The sequence below is a fragment of the Anser brachyrhynchus genome (genome assembly GCF_964034855.1).
Source record: "Anser brachyrhynchus genome assembly, chromosome: 13".
Taxonomy (NCBI): Eukaryota; Metazoa; Chordata; class Aves; order Anseriformes; family Anatidae; genus Anser; species Anser brachyrhynchus.
In genome coordinates, this window is record NC_137708.1 from 872,786 (window position 1) to 889,030 (window position 16,245).

A 16,245-nucleotide genomic window follows, 5' to 3' on the forward strand; every position below is an offset into this window, starting at 1 on the left:
CCTGCACCGCCACCGGGACGGGTGAGCCTGATCTGCACAGCAGCTGAGTGCTGGCAGCTTGCGCAACCTTTAGGCATTGTTTGAAGAAGAAAAAAATGCACACTTGGACTTTTTTTTATTTTAACTTCATGGAAACTTTATGAACACTCTAAGTAATCTATGCTTTTACATGACAAAATGGCTCTGATGGCTGACGTCCCGTGGCCTGCCGCTCCTCGCAGCGCATCCCTGTGCTCCTGGCTGCAGCGGGGCTGTGCCCCTCGCCCACCTGGCGGCACAGCGGCGTGTCCACGGCGCTCAGCTCTGCTAACGGAGGAGAAAAAGGCCGGCACAGACACATGCGACAAACAAATTTAAAAGGACACCACGAAATAAGTTTTTAATAAGCTGCTTCCTTCCATTGTTTACAATGTCAGGCTTCACAACCAGACCCTCTCGGCTTTGTTTCTTCTGACTCAAACGTAAGCCCACAGGCATCTGCGCCAGGGAGCAAACATGAGGCTGGCTTTGTTCAGGAGCAGCAAGCAGCACCGCGGGGCAGGGGCGGGACGTTGAGCAGTCGCCACTGCAAACACGCCCAGCAGCTTGGGTGCCGTTAAGATTTAGGTGCAGTACGGAGGGTGCCACGCATCGGCCCTCCCTGCTCCTTTTGGTGGAAGTCCCAGTGCCCCGCTCTCCTGAAAACGTACCGCTGCAAAGGGTCCTTGAAGCACACCTCTCACATCAGAAGGCGTTTTTGGAAATGGGGGCCTTCTGTGGAGGAGCCACCGGTGTGACAACGCTGGGTGATGAGCTCCCGTTCCCGAAGAGTGCTCCTGCAGCAGGAGACTCGGGGCGGGCAGGCGGCTCCTCCGGCCGCGGCTGGGCTGGGTGCTGGTGGGAATGGCTCCCCAGCTACTGCAGCAACCCTGGGCTCAGTCAGAGCACCCCCTCTCTCCCACCTTTAAACTCACCAGTTTGCAGCCACATCTCAGTTGTCCTCTCAGTTACCTGACCGTAACAACGCAATGTGCTCTGCTTTGATGCTGCTCGCACCTCCTGCCTGCTCATGAGAGGGTGCAGCAGAGAGGACTCGACTCACCTCAGCTTAGAGAAGCCCTGAGATGCTGGTGTACATAATACAGCCTAGGTGGTGATAGTACTTTTTTTTTTTAAAGCCACTTTTACATGCCACTGTTCAGAGTACGAGTACAGGAGCGAGCAGCTGGGGCACAGCCGAAGCCCGAGGAGCGGAAGCACCATTGAGACGGGACTGGAGTGTCCAGTGAGCGCCAGAATTACATTCAGGAATAAAGCAGCTAGGTGCTAGGTGCACACAGAAGGCAAGCACCAGGAGACAGCACAGAAAGGACTGCTGCAGCATCCCCCCAGCAAACCCGCACCAGGTTCACGAGGATGGAGCACCTGGGAAGCAGCTGACGGGGAATGTTTGGCCACTGTTTTGGGAATGCTCCCAGCACCCAAGAAAAATCACTGAAAACAGGGAAGCTGCCTTTGGGCTGGTCACGGAAAGCAGGGAAGTGCTCATTGCCTATCTACAGGTAAACACTATGGCTCCGGAACCGAGCCCTGCTGTTGACTGGAACCACAAAGAAGCCTCTACACAGGTACTAGGAGCGGGCCAGGCCTGGAGGAACACGTCCCCCTCCGGACCAAAGGGCATCACCTACAATACTGCTGCTGAGGAAAAGAGAACGGAAATCTCTTGGATTGGAAATTAATGTAACAAGCAAATAAGAAACTGGGTCCCTCTTAGGAAAATGCTGGGCTTTGACCCATATTCCGTGAGTTTCGGTCCCTCACCACCTCCGTGCTGGCCCAGCAGGATAACCACAGGGCAGAGGCTCCTCCGCAGGTCCGTGGGAAGCGGCTCTGGGGGGAGGTGGGACTGGAGGAGCAGGGCCGTGCGTCTCCTGCGGCTCCCAGCCATGCTCGCGGGAGGCTGCCCCCCGAAAGCCCCACGCTGGCTGCAGCGCCCTGCCTGCCAGCGGCGTGCTGATGGCCAGCCGCGGGACCAGGCTTCCCACAGAGCCGAGCACAACGGCCCCCGGTCCCTGTCCTGCCTGCCTTAGCACAAGCAGTGTTTCCAGTACTATACACTGCCCTCCTACACACAGAAAAACACACTACAGCTTAGTGAGCGAGGAAAATGTAGCATATGGGAAGGAGCTTCTCATGGCAAGGGGGCAACACAACTTCCAGTCATTCTTCCCTTGCGTCCAAGCACTGGGAATCAGCCCCTCACGCTTCGACTGCGACATCTGTCCGAGGTCACCACCCTTGCCAAGTCACATTTCCCAAAAGCAAGCAGGTAAACACGGCTCCTGTCCTCCGCTGTCCCTTCCGCAGCCCGTCGGACGGCCCCTGCCCAGTGCTGCCCTTGTCGCTGCTCACCCAGCACTGCAAATGTGTCTGGACCCCTGCAGAGGCACCCAACGAGATCCTTCACAGCCTGTGCGGAGAGGAATGGCAGAAGGACTGGGAACAGTTCAGAACAATCGTGTAGGTAGGGTCTTCTCTCCATTTTTATCTCCCTCTCTTCTAATTTCTTGAGCCACTTATAACAGCGCGCTCTGAAATTATCGTCCGGTAAGATAGCTGCTCTCCAGGTCGTCTGAACTGGAAAAGTCTCAGCTGTGCCACGTCCATTTCACAATCACAGAAAATCTTCTGGGTCTAGCTGGGCTGAGATGGTTACAAAGTCTGAAAGAAGAAAACAAGCAGGGTAGCATGCAGCAGAGTAGGTTTGTCAGTGATGGCAAAACCGCAACCAGCACAAACCCAGATTCTGGCACCACTGTTTCCACAGTCCTCGCATTTACCCTGACTACTGCAGTGAGAAGGCCCAGGAACGGCAGGAGAACGGCTGGTTTGCTCCACCCTGCCAGAGCACCACCCGCAAACGAAGAGCACGGCGCACCCTGAGTCAGGGTCTTTCCCTCTGCAAGGCTCTCCTACAGAAGGGACATTTCTCGTGATCTCTTTTCTGAGATTCCCACTGCCTCCGCTGGAATCCCACCACCCGTTCCTGTCGAACTGAGGTTAAATGTGTGCTTTGTCTGATTGCTGTCAGAAACACATACCTTTAGTCTCAGCTCTCATCACCTGGGATCCTGCCTTGTGGTGATGAAGAACTATGCAACAAAATGGAAGAAAACAGAAAAAAAAAAAATAACACAAATAAGGAAGTGTAAACTCAGATCTACAAACCTAAATAGAGGGATGGGTAGCAGTCAGGTCAATGGTAGATTCTTCAAGTGAAGAAATCACCGTTGACACTAGGAGACAACTTCTAGCAGCTTTTCAAAGACTTATATGCAAACCTACTTGCACTTCTGGCAGATGTTGTTGATCTTTAAGAGCAGGAAACTGAAGATTATTTGAGCAGGTATTTTCTAAATAAAAACTGCTGCCACAAACCACAGTGCTTGCGATTTGGAGCCCTGCCATCCCACCAAAGCCCAAAGGCTTCAGCGCCCATGCTGCCCCTCCATCACAGCCCAGCGGGCTGCGGCGGAGCAATGCCCTGCAGACATCACGTGCAGGTGCCGTGCGCTGCTGGGCCCTGCCTCCCCGATCAGCTGCTGCGAGCCCGCCAGCCCTTCTCAGCCCTCCCACGAGCTGTCCCATCTCTGCCCTTCACGCAGGCTGACAAATCCGTACGACACGCGCTACGCTAGCTTAGATCCACGCACACTGACGTGTTCACTACTTACTCGGTGGATTTACGTTCAGTTTTGTAGGAAGCCTGTATCTGGAGTTAGATGTAGCACTTACTTGCTCGTTCTTCGGGAAGCTGTCTCAAAGAACTTTGTCCTGGAGGCCACACTGCAAACAGATCAAGAGAGGTCACTCCGGTTATCTGATAAGGCAATTTGCTAATTAGACAGCAAGGAAAAGAGCAGTAGCATTAGCAGACACTGAAGACGATCACTTTTTAGAGATGTCTTTCTGCACTCCTCTCACCCTTGGCTCCACTTCGCGCTTCTTGCACGCCACTCCGAGCGGTCAGCCCTCGATCGCTGTTAGTCATCCTGCTTATTTCCATGCTCTTGCTCAAAATCCCGTGTGCTAGTATAAGCCTGCACCCATCCCTTTTTATGGCCTCTCCTTCACTTTTATATGCTTCATATAAAGCTTCCAACTGTCGTCATAAAAAGAGAAGTTATAACAAGTGATTCAGGAGAGCGAGGGCAAAGCCCACTCATGCCCTGCAGGTGCAGAGCTGAAGCTCACAGCACCTTTCCCGGATTAAGCAGTGAAAACGCAGGATTTGAGTCAGCTGCGTAACACAGCTCTGCAAGAAGCTTTCAGCAGCAATCGGGGGCTACAGCACGGCAGACTTGGGAACCGTCATTTTTAATGACAAATGTTTTTGCCGTCTTGTATCGCTACAGGCGCTGGGTGGGTGGCCACCCCAAATCTTACAGCTCAAGGCCGGTGGCAGAGCATTGGGTGAGGGACGTCAGTGCAAGGACTCGTGTGGCAGCCCGAGAATCTACAGGCTGGCGTGGAACGGAAAGCACAGCTTGGTGAACGCGCAGCAGCTGTGAGCCCCATGTTGGGGCTTCTGTGCCATCCACGCCAAACTGGTCCTGGCTGCTGGAGCTGATAGCCACGGGGACTTAATCACCTTCTTCTTTTTTTTCTTTTTTTCTGTTTTGTTTTCTCCTCCCACTGAAGCCAGCAGGGTTTCTGTCTCTTTAAAAACTGAAAGAAATCTAACGATGAAGCTGAACCGCATCCAATGTCCTTAACGGAGGTCCAAGCTGGATCTCTCCTTCCCTGGGAAGCATCTCATTTGAGAGGCTTGTTCAGAGCCAGGCAGGGAGGGAGCTTCCCGTGGCACTGAGACGAGAAGTAACAGAGAAGGTGACAGAAAGGAAACTCAGCCCTAGAGCTACGCTGGACAAGGCTCAGAGCTTTGTTTTTCCCACAGCGTGTTTACTTTTGCTATGGCCACGCTCCCTCCCCAGTTGTGCCCTCTGGGCAGAGCCTGAGCTGGCTCTTGCACAGCTTTTCCAAAGCTACTCAAACCCACGCCTGCCATGGTGTTGAAGGCGATGTCCACCGGCTCCAGCCATTGCACGTCAAGAGAGCTGGAACGCAGCGTGGCATTTCTCCTCCTGCTCTCCCGAGGCCCCGGGTAGGTGACACCGGCTCCCGCTCCTGCTGCCAGGCGGCCCCGCTGTCCCCACACGCCCCCCGAGCCCCCGGGGGCTGGCAGCAGCCTCGACTTACACGGAGGAAGGCATTTCCTCTGCTGTTCCTGCTACCAGGTCCGGCCTCTGCTCCAGCTTCTGAGGGACGGGAGTCCTGCACGGTGGGTCTGGGGGTCTCACCGGGGGGCGCATTATCACGGGCTTATCGCCGTGGGACCGAGGCTTTGGGACACCGTCAAACTCGCCTGCAAGGTAGATTACAAACGTCACGTGCGAAGCTTTGGCAGAGGGCTCGATGTTTGTGCAGATACACTACAGGAGTCAGTGGGCTCAGATCTGTCTGTCTGCTCCAACACCCTGACAGCCGCCAGCAGCCAGACCTGGGGAACGGGAGCCAGGACAACGCTGTTCCCCCCTACCTGTCCCGGCACAGCCTTCTGACACGAGGAAGAGGGGCTGCTGCAGGAACCTCCTGACAACAAACCCGACAGCATTACTGGCTGCAAGGATGGTGCTGGCTGGGAGCTGCCAGTTTGCCTTAATTAACGTGGGCAGTGCTGCTCTTTCAAAAGCAAGGAGCAGCCCCGAGGAGACCGCCGCAGCCCCTGCGCCCCGCTTTCTGGGCGGTCGCTTCAGACAGGGGGCCCACCTCTCCTGCCCCCAGCTTTCTGCTCTGCTCACAGCAGTTCCTAGCTTGGCTGCTTTTCCTCCCGAGGTGCAGCCGGCCTCGCTGCTCACGTAACCCTTGCAGACCTCGGTCGCCCACGCTGCCGTCCCTGATGCCCGGCCCTGCCCCAGCTCCAGAGCGCGCCTCCCTGGGGAGCGCCCGCCGCGACCACCCCACTGGCTGGTCCTGCCGCTCCAAAGCGCTGCGAGGGCCGGGCTCCTGCCCTTCTGGGCTAGGCATTTCCACCGCTACAAACTCCAGCTTCTGATTAGACACAAGCCCAAGATGTTCTTCTATTCGTTAATTCATTTGGTGTAACTACTTGACCGGGTCTTTGTCAAACCTTTAGCTACTGAACCGTATTGCGCTTTGGTGCGTTAGCTCAAACACGGGCCTCAGCCAAATCTCTTCTATACTTGCCTTTGTAAATTCTGATCCTGGACTTTCTCCTTGGCAGACTGGTCAACTTGAATTTCTCAGGAGAAGGCCTATTTTCTAATCCTTCAGCTGACATATCCTCTTGGCTTCTCCAGTTTTTCAAAATTATCCTCAAGCTGTCCTCACTAAAGCATGATACAGCGTTCTAGCGCTGATCTGAAAGTATCAATACAGATGTAATATAACTTTATTACTAATTCAGTGTTTTTCTATTTATATGTCCCAGGATCAACACAGCCTATTTTATTACACTGTGTCTCCAGAACATGCTGTCAGCATGCTATGGTTGATAATGCCAAAACATAAAACTTGTAAGCACTAAATGCAGCTGATGTATAAACCAATTTTAAAAGCTATCTTACTTTTCCAAAGGCAGATTTCCACCTACCATTTATGCAACAAATTTAAATTAAGCCAGTAGTATTAGTCAGATGAATTTTATGTTTGTGCTACCCAGCCAGGCCTTTTATTCTTTCTCCTTATTGTATGTGGGAGTCATCTGTCAAGCATACAGCCCAGTTTTTATTTTCTAAATACAGGACCGTGAAGCTGTTAGAGGATGACAGCATCTAAAAAGCACTGGAAAGAGCGCAGGAAAAGCTGGCAAACTGCAGAAAGCAATACTTCTTTTTTATGACCATCGTCTTGAGTCTCTTATAAAACTCAGCACCAAACACATGCTGTTACAGCAATGCGTACCATCCAGCAAACGGCGTCCTGGCAGTGCAAGGGAGAATTTCTATAAACACACGGATAGACAAACAGCTACATGCCTTGCTCCGCTGAGATGGACAGCAACAACTCAAATTTGGCCCCAAACTAGTTATTTCTCCATATTACGTGTATAAAGCTTATTAAAATACAAATAGGACCCAAATAAGACCAAGAGACCAAGTGCTGAAGCAGATGCTCCCAGGAAAGCCTCCACATGCCAGAAGCTGTCACAGAGGGCCTGGCACACACAGCAACCAGAAATTAAAATGTGAGAGTGACTCAAAGCCACTTTATTTGAAAGTCATTATAGTGACTTTTGCTACTTTCCTGGTTTCTGCTGAGAAGAGAGTTGAAAACCCAGGGTGCTCGTGGCTGGTCAGCCTGGGCACAACGCGCGGGGGTGAAGGATGCACAGGACGAGGGCTGGCACAGACCTGCCCTGGGAAAAGGGGCTCGCCCCACCTTGCTTCGGCCGGGTTGCTCACCCTCTCTGCCGCAGACGCCCGGCCGGGGCGCGGGTCTCCTGGCGTGGAGCGTGGGGGTCCTCAGGGCAGGGCTGGCCACCACGCCGTTGGCAGCCTTGCCGGCCAGCTTGGCTCCTCCGTCCTGCAGCCTGGCCACCGGCTTCCCCAGGTCCATCTCGGCGGGGGGCCGCGCTGGCTCGTCCCCCCCCGGCCGGGGCGTGGGCAGGCGGCTGCGGAGCAGCGGCTTGGGAGCCTCCGTGCTGATGCTGCCGTTGGGGGTCTGGCCGTAGCGGTCCGCTGCGGAGCCAAGGGGACAGACAGCGGCTGGGTTAGGAACGAGCGCGGGGGTACCGCGGTGTCTGCTCCGCTGGACGTGCCTGGATCCCGCGGCGCTGAGAAATAACAGAACTGGAACAATGCTGAATACGACAGCATGCGTTTACGGGTTTCTTTTAAATTTGCAGTGCTCTTGATCGTGAGAAGCTTTGTGCCATGCTTTTATGTCCCCCCAAAAGTCATTCATCTCACCCCTCTTGTTGTGCTACAGACCCGCGTACAGGATGCCAAAGAACGGCGATAAAACTGATTACACTCTGCAGACTCGGTGAGGTCACACATTTACACCTCTGCTCCCGCTTCGGAAAAGCATTTAAATGCAAGGTAAGAGAGGTAAATGCCCTAGCTACATGAGAAGTCTTGCAATTTTATGGAGCTATTTGCATCACCCATCTCGCGCCAGTGCCAGAAGGTACACTTGCAGCATTAAACCTAAAACATCATCAAAGCTCTGAAACCTGTAACAGATAAAAAGACTTGTAGTCGCTTTTGGTGATAATGTGATCTAGGGCACAGCTTGCAACAACAATTACAGCAAACCAGGTGCAGAGAGAAACATGATTTTAAGTCAGTGTGCCCTTAAGTACGATAGTAAGGGCCTCACCATTTCCTTACAATCAAATTAATGTAACAGCAGAGTTGTACTTGGTCTAGAAAACACCCTCACTGGGTCCTGAGGAAAGGGGCTTTGCTGTTCCTGTAAAACATAAAACTGTCGGCAGCGCTGCTGCCTCTGCAGCCTGCCGGGACTAACGCAGTCTGCGGGACACGGCTCAAACAGCACGCAGCGCGCCCCTGCCGTGCGCCTGGCTCGTTCTGCAGCTCCCTTCCTCGGCTGCATCTGTGCTGCTTTGCACTTTTACCCCCGAAGCCTCAAAACCCTTTCACTGGCTTCTCACGTGCAAGAACAGAGAATGCTGCAAGGAATACAAAGAAAAAAGAAATCCGCATGCAGCTTGAGTTGTGAGGTGATGCATCCTCCGGTGATTATGTTTTTTGCTTTCCTTTCTCACTGAACACCAGAGCTCGCTTTCTGCCATGCTCGTGCCCTTGTAAATGCAATTCTGTTGTTACTTTCATCGCTTCTGGAAAGGTGTTCAAAGAAACAGTAGGGAGAGAGAGCGAGGGTGCCAGTGGGAAGCTGAACTGACCTCCACTTTCTTCCACAGAAGCCCCAAAAAAGACAGGTCTTTCCCTCAGAGGACGCTTGGAAATGGTGATGGGCTTGTGCCTCCGGGCAGCCACCCTGGGAGGAGGCACTGGTGGGGCAGCGCTGTCTTCTGGGGGGCCCGAGTAGATCTGTAACGGCAGACAGGTTTTCAGAAAATGCTCACCAGACCAAACGGCATTCTCGAAGGCTGCCTCATTAACCCTGCTTCACTACAAGGTGTCCTGCAGCAGCGTGCCTGCACCGACGTGGGCAGACCCCACGCTGCGGCCGGGGCTGCTACAGGCACCCTGCCTGTGCTGCAGCGAGCGTTCCTGCAGGCAAGTGTCCTGCTGCCCACCCGCTTCGGCAGCTGCAGCACTGAGCCGCGTCACGCAGAAAAATCACAAATACAGACAAAATGTGCAGCAGCAAATTAGATCAGATTAAGTCAGCTTTGAATCTGATATTTGCTGAGAAGCATCAGGTTTTCCACACTAGTGAGTGAGGCAATACAATCTACAGAAAGCACCCAAACAAGCCGCTGCATTGTTTTCGATTTAACGCTAAAAACCACTTTGGGTCTTGGCTTACAATGAAGTACGTGGCACCCTAAAATTACCCCAGATGAAATACTGGCATAAAAACAATACTGGTTAGGAGTTCTATCTTCTTTTCTCACTGTTCATATGGCACCTATTTGGTTGGGGTTAATTTAGAGGTCCTTATTTATGTCAGCATTCTTTTTAATAGCTGCAAAAAGAATAAAGCCTTTGGGCAGCCTTTGGATGACACGAAACAACACAGTAAGGACCCACACCAACTGCTCTTGTATTTTTCCCATGGCTATCAGCTGAACTCACACCAGCCTCAAGGAGTGAATACCGCGCAGGGAGCAGCAGGGGCTCCGAGAGCCGCAGCTGCGCCGCCCGCCCGCAGCAAGGCAGGGCCGGTCCCTGCCCCGCGGCGCCACCAGAAAGCGGCTCAAGGCCCGGGGACAAGAGCTCAGCCCAGCCACAACGAGGCGCGGGGTCACCGCTCCTTTGGCACAGACATATGTTGGTGAGCAAGAATGTTGGTATTGTCACGCAGAACTATTCTAAGATGAAGGAATTCACATTCTGATTTGATTTTTTTTTTTTATAACTTAAACTACAAGCACATTCCCCCTTCTCCCAGACAAAGAGAAATTCCAGAAAAATAAAGATGGAGCATGGTTTTCACTCTCGTCCCCTAACTTCTTGCTCCCAAGGCCTCGGCAGCGCGTAGTGAAGTGAGGATGGCAGCAGCCCGCCGCTGCAGCCTGGCTCCCTGGACCTCACGTACCGTGACAGTGCACGGGCAGCCCAGACCTGCGCCTAGCCCAGTTGTTCAGGCTCCAAAATCAGGACACTTGGCATAAAAACTGTGTACTGCTCATGGCCTCGCTCCTGACTTGCCAACCTCAGCCTGCACAACACGAGGAGGCACAAAGTGCTCTGCAGCTGCTCGTGTGGCTCCTCTTGGGGTGTTCAGCGCAGACCCAAGACCACCTCCAGGCTCTGATGCGGTTGTTTCAGCTGCTTTTCTGTCCCACTTTGGTGACACGGAGTGGCTACTGATGCTTAATGCCACTTTGGAGAGGCAGTGCACTCTGCATCCCAGAATACAAATTCCGGTGCTTACCCCCTGCCTGGATTCAGGGGAATTTGCTGAGACATTAACAGCCTGTGATTTAAAAGCAGCACATCACGCATTACTAAAGCAGCAAAGGATGATCTGCAGCAGAGCAATTTTTTGAAACATCAGCCTCATTCCTGTACGCTGACAAGTGTCCGATGTTGTTTTTAAATAAAAAGAAGTGTTAAGTTCTCTGGATGCTTACAGAGGTACCATAGACTGCTGTTTTCACGAGATGCTTTTCAACATTTGGAAACCATGCTAAAACCCACACCAAGCCACTCTTTTTGAGATGTGAGTGCAGCCCCTGCTCTGATTCTGCTTTTCAAATAAAAATCCAAGTTAACCAACTTGAAGGTACAAAAATATTGACAGACCGTCACATTTAGAAGGTTTGTACAGCGAAGAAGGTGTTTCCAGAGGGATCAACTTATTTAATTTAATTGTGGCACTGATATATAAGCTGTGGGAGCAGTAATTATCCCCAAAGACTTCATGAATAGTTACTCTGTCCTTAGAGTCTTCATATCGCACCCTATAAATAATCTCTCTCTCTTCCTCCAGGCTCATTTAAAGTGTTTGGATATGCGTGAGCTGAAGATACTTTCAGCTCTGACGATGAACTTACATGCTCAGTCTAATAAATGTTACTAACTTAACCTTATTGCTGAAGAAATTAAAAGCAAGCAAAGATGTCTGGTTTAATTAAAGATTTAATTCCAGCTCTTCGAAGTGGCAGGGTAAATTGTATGTTGACTCAGCCCCAACCATAGGCGGTATGAGAGGGGATGACAGAGGCTCAGTTCTGGAGCAAGTTCTGCAAGGATCCCAACGCACAAACACTTTGCTGTTTTGCTGTGAGAAGTTACTTAAAAAGCATTTGTTGTGACCTACAGAGACACCGGCATGTGACTTCCACGAGCTTCTTGTGTAGATACTCTGAGTCTCTCTGAGCACTTTCATCCCGTTTCTCTGTTTTCCATCTACCACAACTGACTCTCACGCCACCCATCTGGTCTCCGTTTGGTAGCTCTGACTCCACGTCCACTTTTACAAAACCCTGCTCTTTCAGCTCCGGCTTCCTCTTCCTTTCCCCAGAAGGGAGGTTCCGTCTCACGCATGCTGCCCTGGCTGCTGGGAGCAGTCCCCATCCTCCTTGACAGCAAATCCCTCTTTAGCCGATGTCTTCAAACTTCCTCCAAGACGTAAGAGAATCTTTGAACACTCTGTAAGTGCGATGAAAAGCTGAAGGATCTCAAAACTTGCTCTTAAGAACCTGGTGCTCTTATCAAGAAAGCAGTCTGGTCCCTGGTGTCCTGATCTGAATGCAAACACTGACCAAGTTTTTGCATATTATCATAAAACTCTATCACCCTCTGGTCACTCTGGAAAGCCTCAGCAGTTATATCAGATATCACAAGGAGAAAGCACTACCAAAGAAGACAGTAGAATATTCTGCATTCCGTCAGGGGGCAAAATCAGTAGTTCCCCTCCCCAGCCTTCCCTAAGTCATCCCCACACCTACATCTGAACAGGGCATATGCACAGCTGCATCATTTCCATCAACCTTTCGGTGTTTGTTTGCTTTGGTATTTTTCCTGTTCTAACAGTCAGACAGTGTCATGTCTTGGATCGTGCCTGCTGAAAACAGTTATGCTCTGGTTTGGCTCCTGGTTTCAGCAAAGGAAGGAAAAGTCCTCTAATCTCCAGATATTGAACAGTTGTTTGGTTTTTGTTTTTGTTTTTTCCAATACAGATTTATCTTATTTAAAAAGAAAACAACAACAACAAAAAACAAGACTCAGGGTTTCCTTCGGAATTAACTAACTACAACAACCACAACATATCTGTTACACTTTTTGTTTGGTTCTGAAGCATTTCAGAAGAGTATATTTTAAAATCAAAATCCCAACCCTTACGGAGACCACAAAAAAAGGAGCCAAAGCTCCAAATCGTTGCCACAGCAACAACTTGCACGAAGGCGACGGAGCAGCTCGGAGCTCCGTGGAGGCGCTCCCTGGGGCTGCCGCCCGTACCTTCCCAAAGTGCTCAATGAGGATCTCAACCACTATGTTCTGGAACTTGATGTTCATCATTGCTGCCACGGTGTCCTCCTGTGCTCGCATGAGGGTAGGTCCAAATATCACCCCCATGTTAGATGGTGACATCAGATTCTCCCGGCTGTGCTCACATACACTGTGGACAGGAGGGAAAGAAGCAATCATTATTTTTTTTTCTTATTTTTTTTTAAAGCCAATCTTATTCTAAGAAATGTAAAAGGTGCATCAAGAATCAGCCACTGCATTTTCTTCATTTTTTTAACCAGAATTTGTTTCCCAACCCTACCAGACAGAAAACATGTCTATGACATGCACCTTCTTTGGCTCAGGCAACTGTCTGGGAGAGCTACATGCTGACAGCATTTTGTTTGATCTCTTTCAACTCTGCAAACAAAAGTCATCTGTGCAACACATACACAAGAGGAATCGTTTAATTTGAAATACCCTATTTATCCAAAACTGACTTTTGGCATTTTTTGTCTCTTTGAAGGAGAAGGACCGAATGCAGGGAGGTAACTGGGGGACATTTCTTCTCAGAAAGAGCAGTCAGGCATTGGGACGGGTTGCCCAGGGAGGTGGTGGAGTCACTGTCCCTGGGGCTGTTCAAGGAGAGGTTGGACGTGGTGCTTGGGGACGTGGTTTAGTGGGTGACATTGGCAGTAGGGTGATGGTTGGACCAAATATCTTGAAGGTCTTTTCCAACCTTAACGATTCTATGACATCTTTGGAGGATCACAATAAATCTCCACGGCATCTTTTTCTGAAAGAATCAGTTTCCAAAGAGCAGAACTCTCTCTGTTCAGCAGCTTTCAAGTTTTGGAGCAACATACAAGCCTGTGGAGCAGCACAAATTATTGACTGAACACTAACCACCTAGGTGGATGCTACACGTTCTCATCCTACACGTTTCACATCCTACACATTTCACATCCTACTCTGAGGACCAAAGGAGAACGACTCTTATGCTGAAATTTAATGAATTCTGACTTTGCACTGTAGCTCTGCTGTTAGAGAGGTTTCTGACAGCATCAAGGGGGCAGGGAACATAACTTCAGTGTAAACACTTTAAGGAATAAACATAATGACCACAAAACCAGCGTTAGCTTCATCAGCCTGTAAGCCAGACACTCTCGATTCTGCCACTAAAGCAGAGAGGTTTCTAAAAAACATAAATGTGTGCATGGAAGGCTGGAAGCAGATCCTAGCTGGATCGCACAGACTTCCTCACCCCAAAAGAGAGGGCACGGCACCAAGGGCCAAGCACTTGGCTTTGAGTGCAGGGGTGTGCAAATTGCAGAGCAGCCCTACCACAGCCCAGTTTTGAAAGAGTCTTCTCTGAAAATTCAGAGCAAGCCTTTTCATTCAAAAGCCACTGCTTCTGTTAGCCCTGGTCCTTCCTGACCCCCACACAGCTTGCTTGCTTACTTTTGAGCTTCAGCATGGCTAATTAAACCCGCTACCCTGTGGGGTGGGGAGGGCAGAGTCTCCACACCGAGCTTACACGTTTGGTGTGATGGGAAGGCAGGAAAACTCCCTTTTACCCAATGCAATGCTGGTGCCATCACCATCAAGTAAGTTACTTCTCCAGTTACTCACTGGCAGAAGCAAGTGGAAGAGGTGCTGCCCTACACCCCCAAGCATCCACTGCCAACACGTCTGTACACTCACAGCTTCGTGCTGCTCTAAGGACTCAGCCCACTGAGCTGGAGATAAAACCAAAGCATGCTTCACGTTCAGCCCAGAGGCACAGGTCTTACACAGGTTCCTGAACCCCAGACCTAATGTTCTTGTTAATTGGACTGAGAGGCGACAAGTTTATAGCTCTGCTCTCTCAGATGGTATTTTCATTTTAGAATTATTTCCTGCTTCGTGCTTGTCAGAAAGGGGGTGAGAGCGGCAAGTAGAAAGAGAAGCATCACTTGATGCAGCGGGTAGCAGGGGTAATCACACCATTTGCGCAGTCAGAACGTAAATTCCTAGGGGATGGTGGTGGATATGATTTTACAAACCTGCCACAAAAAAATGCCTGTTCTCTTGATTCCATTATTCCTTTTACTTTGGCTTTAGAGAAAAACATCTGCTTACTTGACTAGGTGTCGTATGAGGAGCTCTAACATCTCTCTGTTCTTGTCAGGTAGTTTATAGACCAGAGCGTGAATGGCTCCCAGCCTGTAGTCCAGGTTCTCAGATTCTGGGGAGAAGTAACAAAGAAAAGTTTGTGCCTTTAAAGTAAATACATAAACGAAAGGTAAAGCCAAACAAGATCTGTGGGAGCTGTTCCGTAGGCTGGCTGGCCAAACCCAGTGATGGGAAGCAGAAGGAAAATGAGATTACATAGCAACAGGGTAATCATTGTGGGAAACAAAATGAAGTGGAAAGGGGAGAAAAGAAACTTGAAAGGGAGCTCGGGGCCAGACTCTTCCTCTAAGCACAGGGCTGGGGACACAGCCTGGGTACGGCTGGCTCCTGCCCTTCGCACGCTCGCCTCGCACACCAGCACACCTGGGGAACCGCACAGCCTGGCTGCTGGGTATCTTACCAGCCCGGAGAGCTGTAATGCCAAACGGCACAGTAAAATGCACTGCCGGAAAAAAAATGGAGTCCCTGACCCAAGGAGGTCACTTTCAGAAGCATAAATAATCAAGAAACAATAAAATACTCAATGTGAGAAGAATAGTGTGGGATTTTGGTGGCTGGGAAGCTTAATGGTGCAAGTTTCTGAAGGAGTGTAAGGAAGGGATTATGGTTTTGCAAATACCCAGCCATCACTGGTTTAATCAGTGCTAAAACTAATAAATCTTGGGCTTGAGCACAACCAGTGGGTGGTGGAAAATTTTCTTTGCAAGAAAGAACAAGTGTTATTAATTCTCCAAGGGTCCAAACCAAGGAGAGGCGGGGATCTTTCCTTGCCTCCTATTGACTTCAAGGAGACATGGGGGTGCGAAGGATGCTTTCATCCAAAATGCTTCCACGTGTGCCGTGGATTTCCAAATGCCAGCACTCTCATGCTGAGGCAGATGACTCGCTCCCTGCATCCCCTGCTCTACACCTCAGCGTGCTGGCTCTCAGCAGCCTGAGGACGCAGGCAGTTCAGAACTATTATGGCTCATCTGAAATGGCCATTATGGCAGCGCAGCTGAGGACTGGCTGGTTTAGCACAGGCTATGCCACGTTGCTTTGCCCGTGTTACTTGGCTAATCTCTGTTAATATTGGCTATGACTCAGCCCCAAGAGGTGCAGGAGAGAAATGCATTTCATGTACCAGTAGATTCTTTGGCCTCAAAATCCCAGGACAAATTTCATGACCTAAAAGGACCACCTAACTCTGCTTGGCAACAGCACATCACATTCCTTCACAAGCTTTAAAATAAATACACCAATACTTTTGAGAAACAATTCTTCTGGGACACTTGTGATGATTTGCGTTCAGTTAGCTGACAACCCCTGGCTCCCAGACCCTCGACAAGCACGTAGCCCTGTTACAGGGAAGCATACTGCATTAGCAAAGAAAAAGAAGGGAAGAAATACCTTCATCATCTTGCCTTAAAATTAAACACCCAGAAGAGAGAGTCACTCCTGTTTCTACAGCAGCAAGTGG

At 50.5% G+C, this 16,245-nt stretch overlaps 1 protein-coding gene across 2 annotated transcripts in view; it reads right to left on the reverse strand.

The window, feature by feature from the left end:
• Positions 1-352: 352 nt before the first annotated feature.
• The window catches only part of OPHN1 (oligophrenin 1), a 62,417-nt gene continuing 46,524 nt past the window's right edge, over positions 353-16,245 (reverse strand). The window contains exons 17-24 of one of the 2 annotated variants that reach the window (XR_013938730.1): positions 14,733-14,838; positions 12,624-12,783; positions 8,933-9,080; positions 7,467-7,742; positions 5,242-5,407; positions 3,717-3,828; positions 3,084-3,134; positions 353-2,703 (exon numbers count right to left, since the gene is read on the reverse strand). Coding sequence is in view for 1 of the 2 variants with exons in the window: in XM_080553346.1 (XP_080409472.1) it covers positions 3,092-3,134; positions 3,778-3,828; positions 5,242-5,407; positions 7,467-7,742; positions 8,933-9,080; positions 12,624-12,783; positions 14,733-14,838 (950 nt within the window). In the remaining variant the exon portion in view is untranslated. The remainder of the gene's footprint in view (positions 2,704-3,083; positions 3,135-3,716; positions 3,829-5,241; positions 5,408-7,466; positions 7,743-8,932; positions 9,081-12,623; positions 12,784-14,732; positions 14,839-16,245) is intronic. The other variant, XM_080553346.1, reaches the window with a different exon arrangement.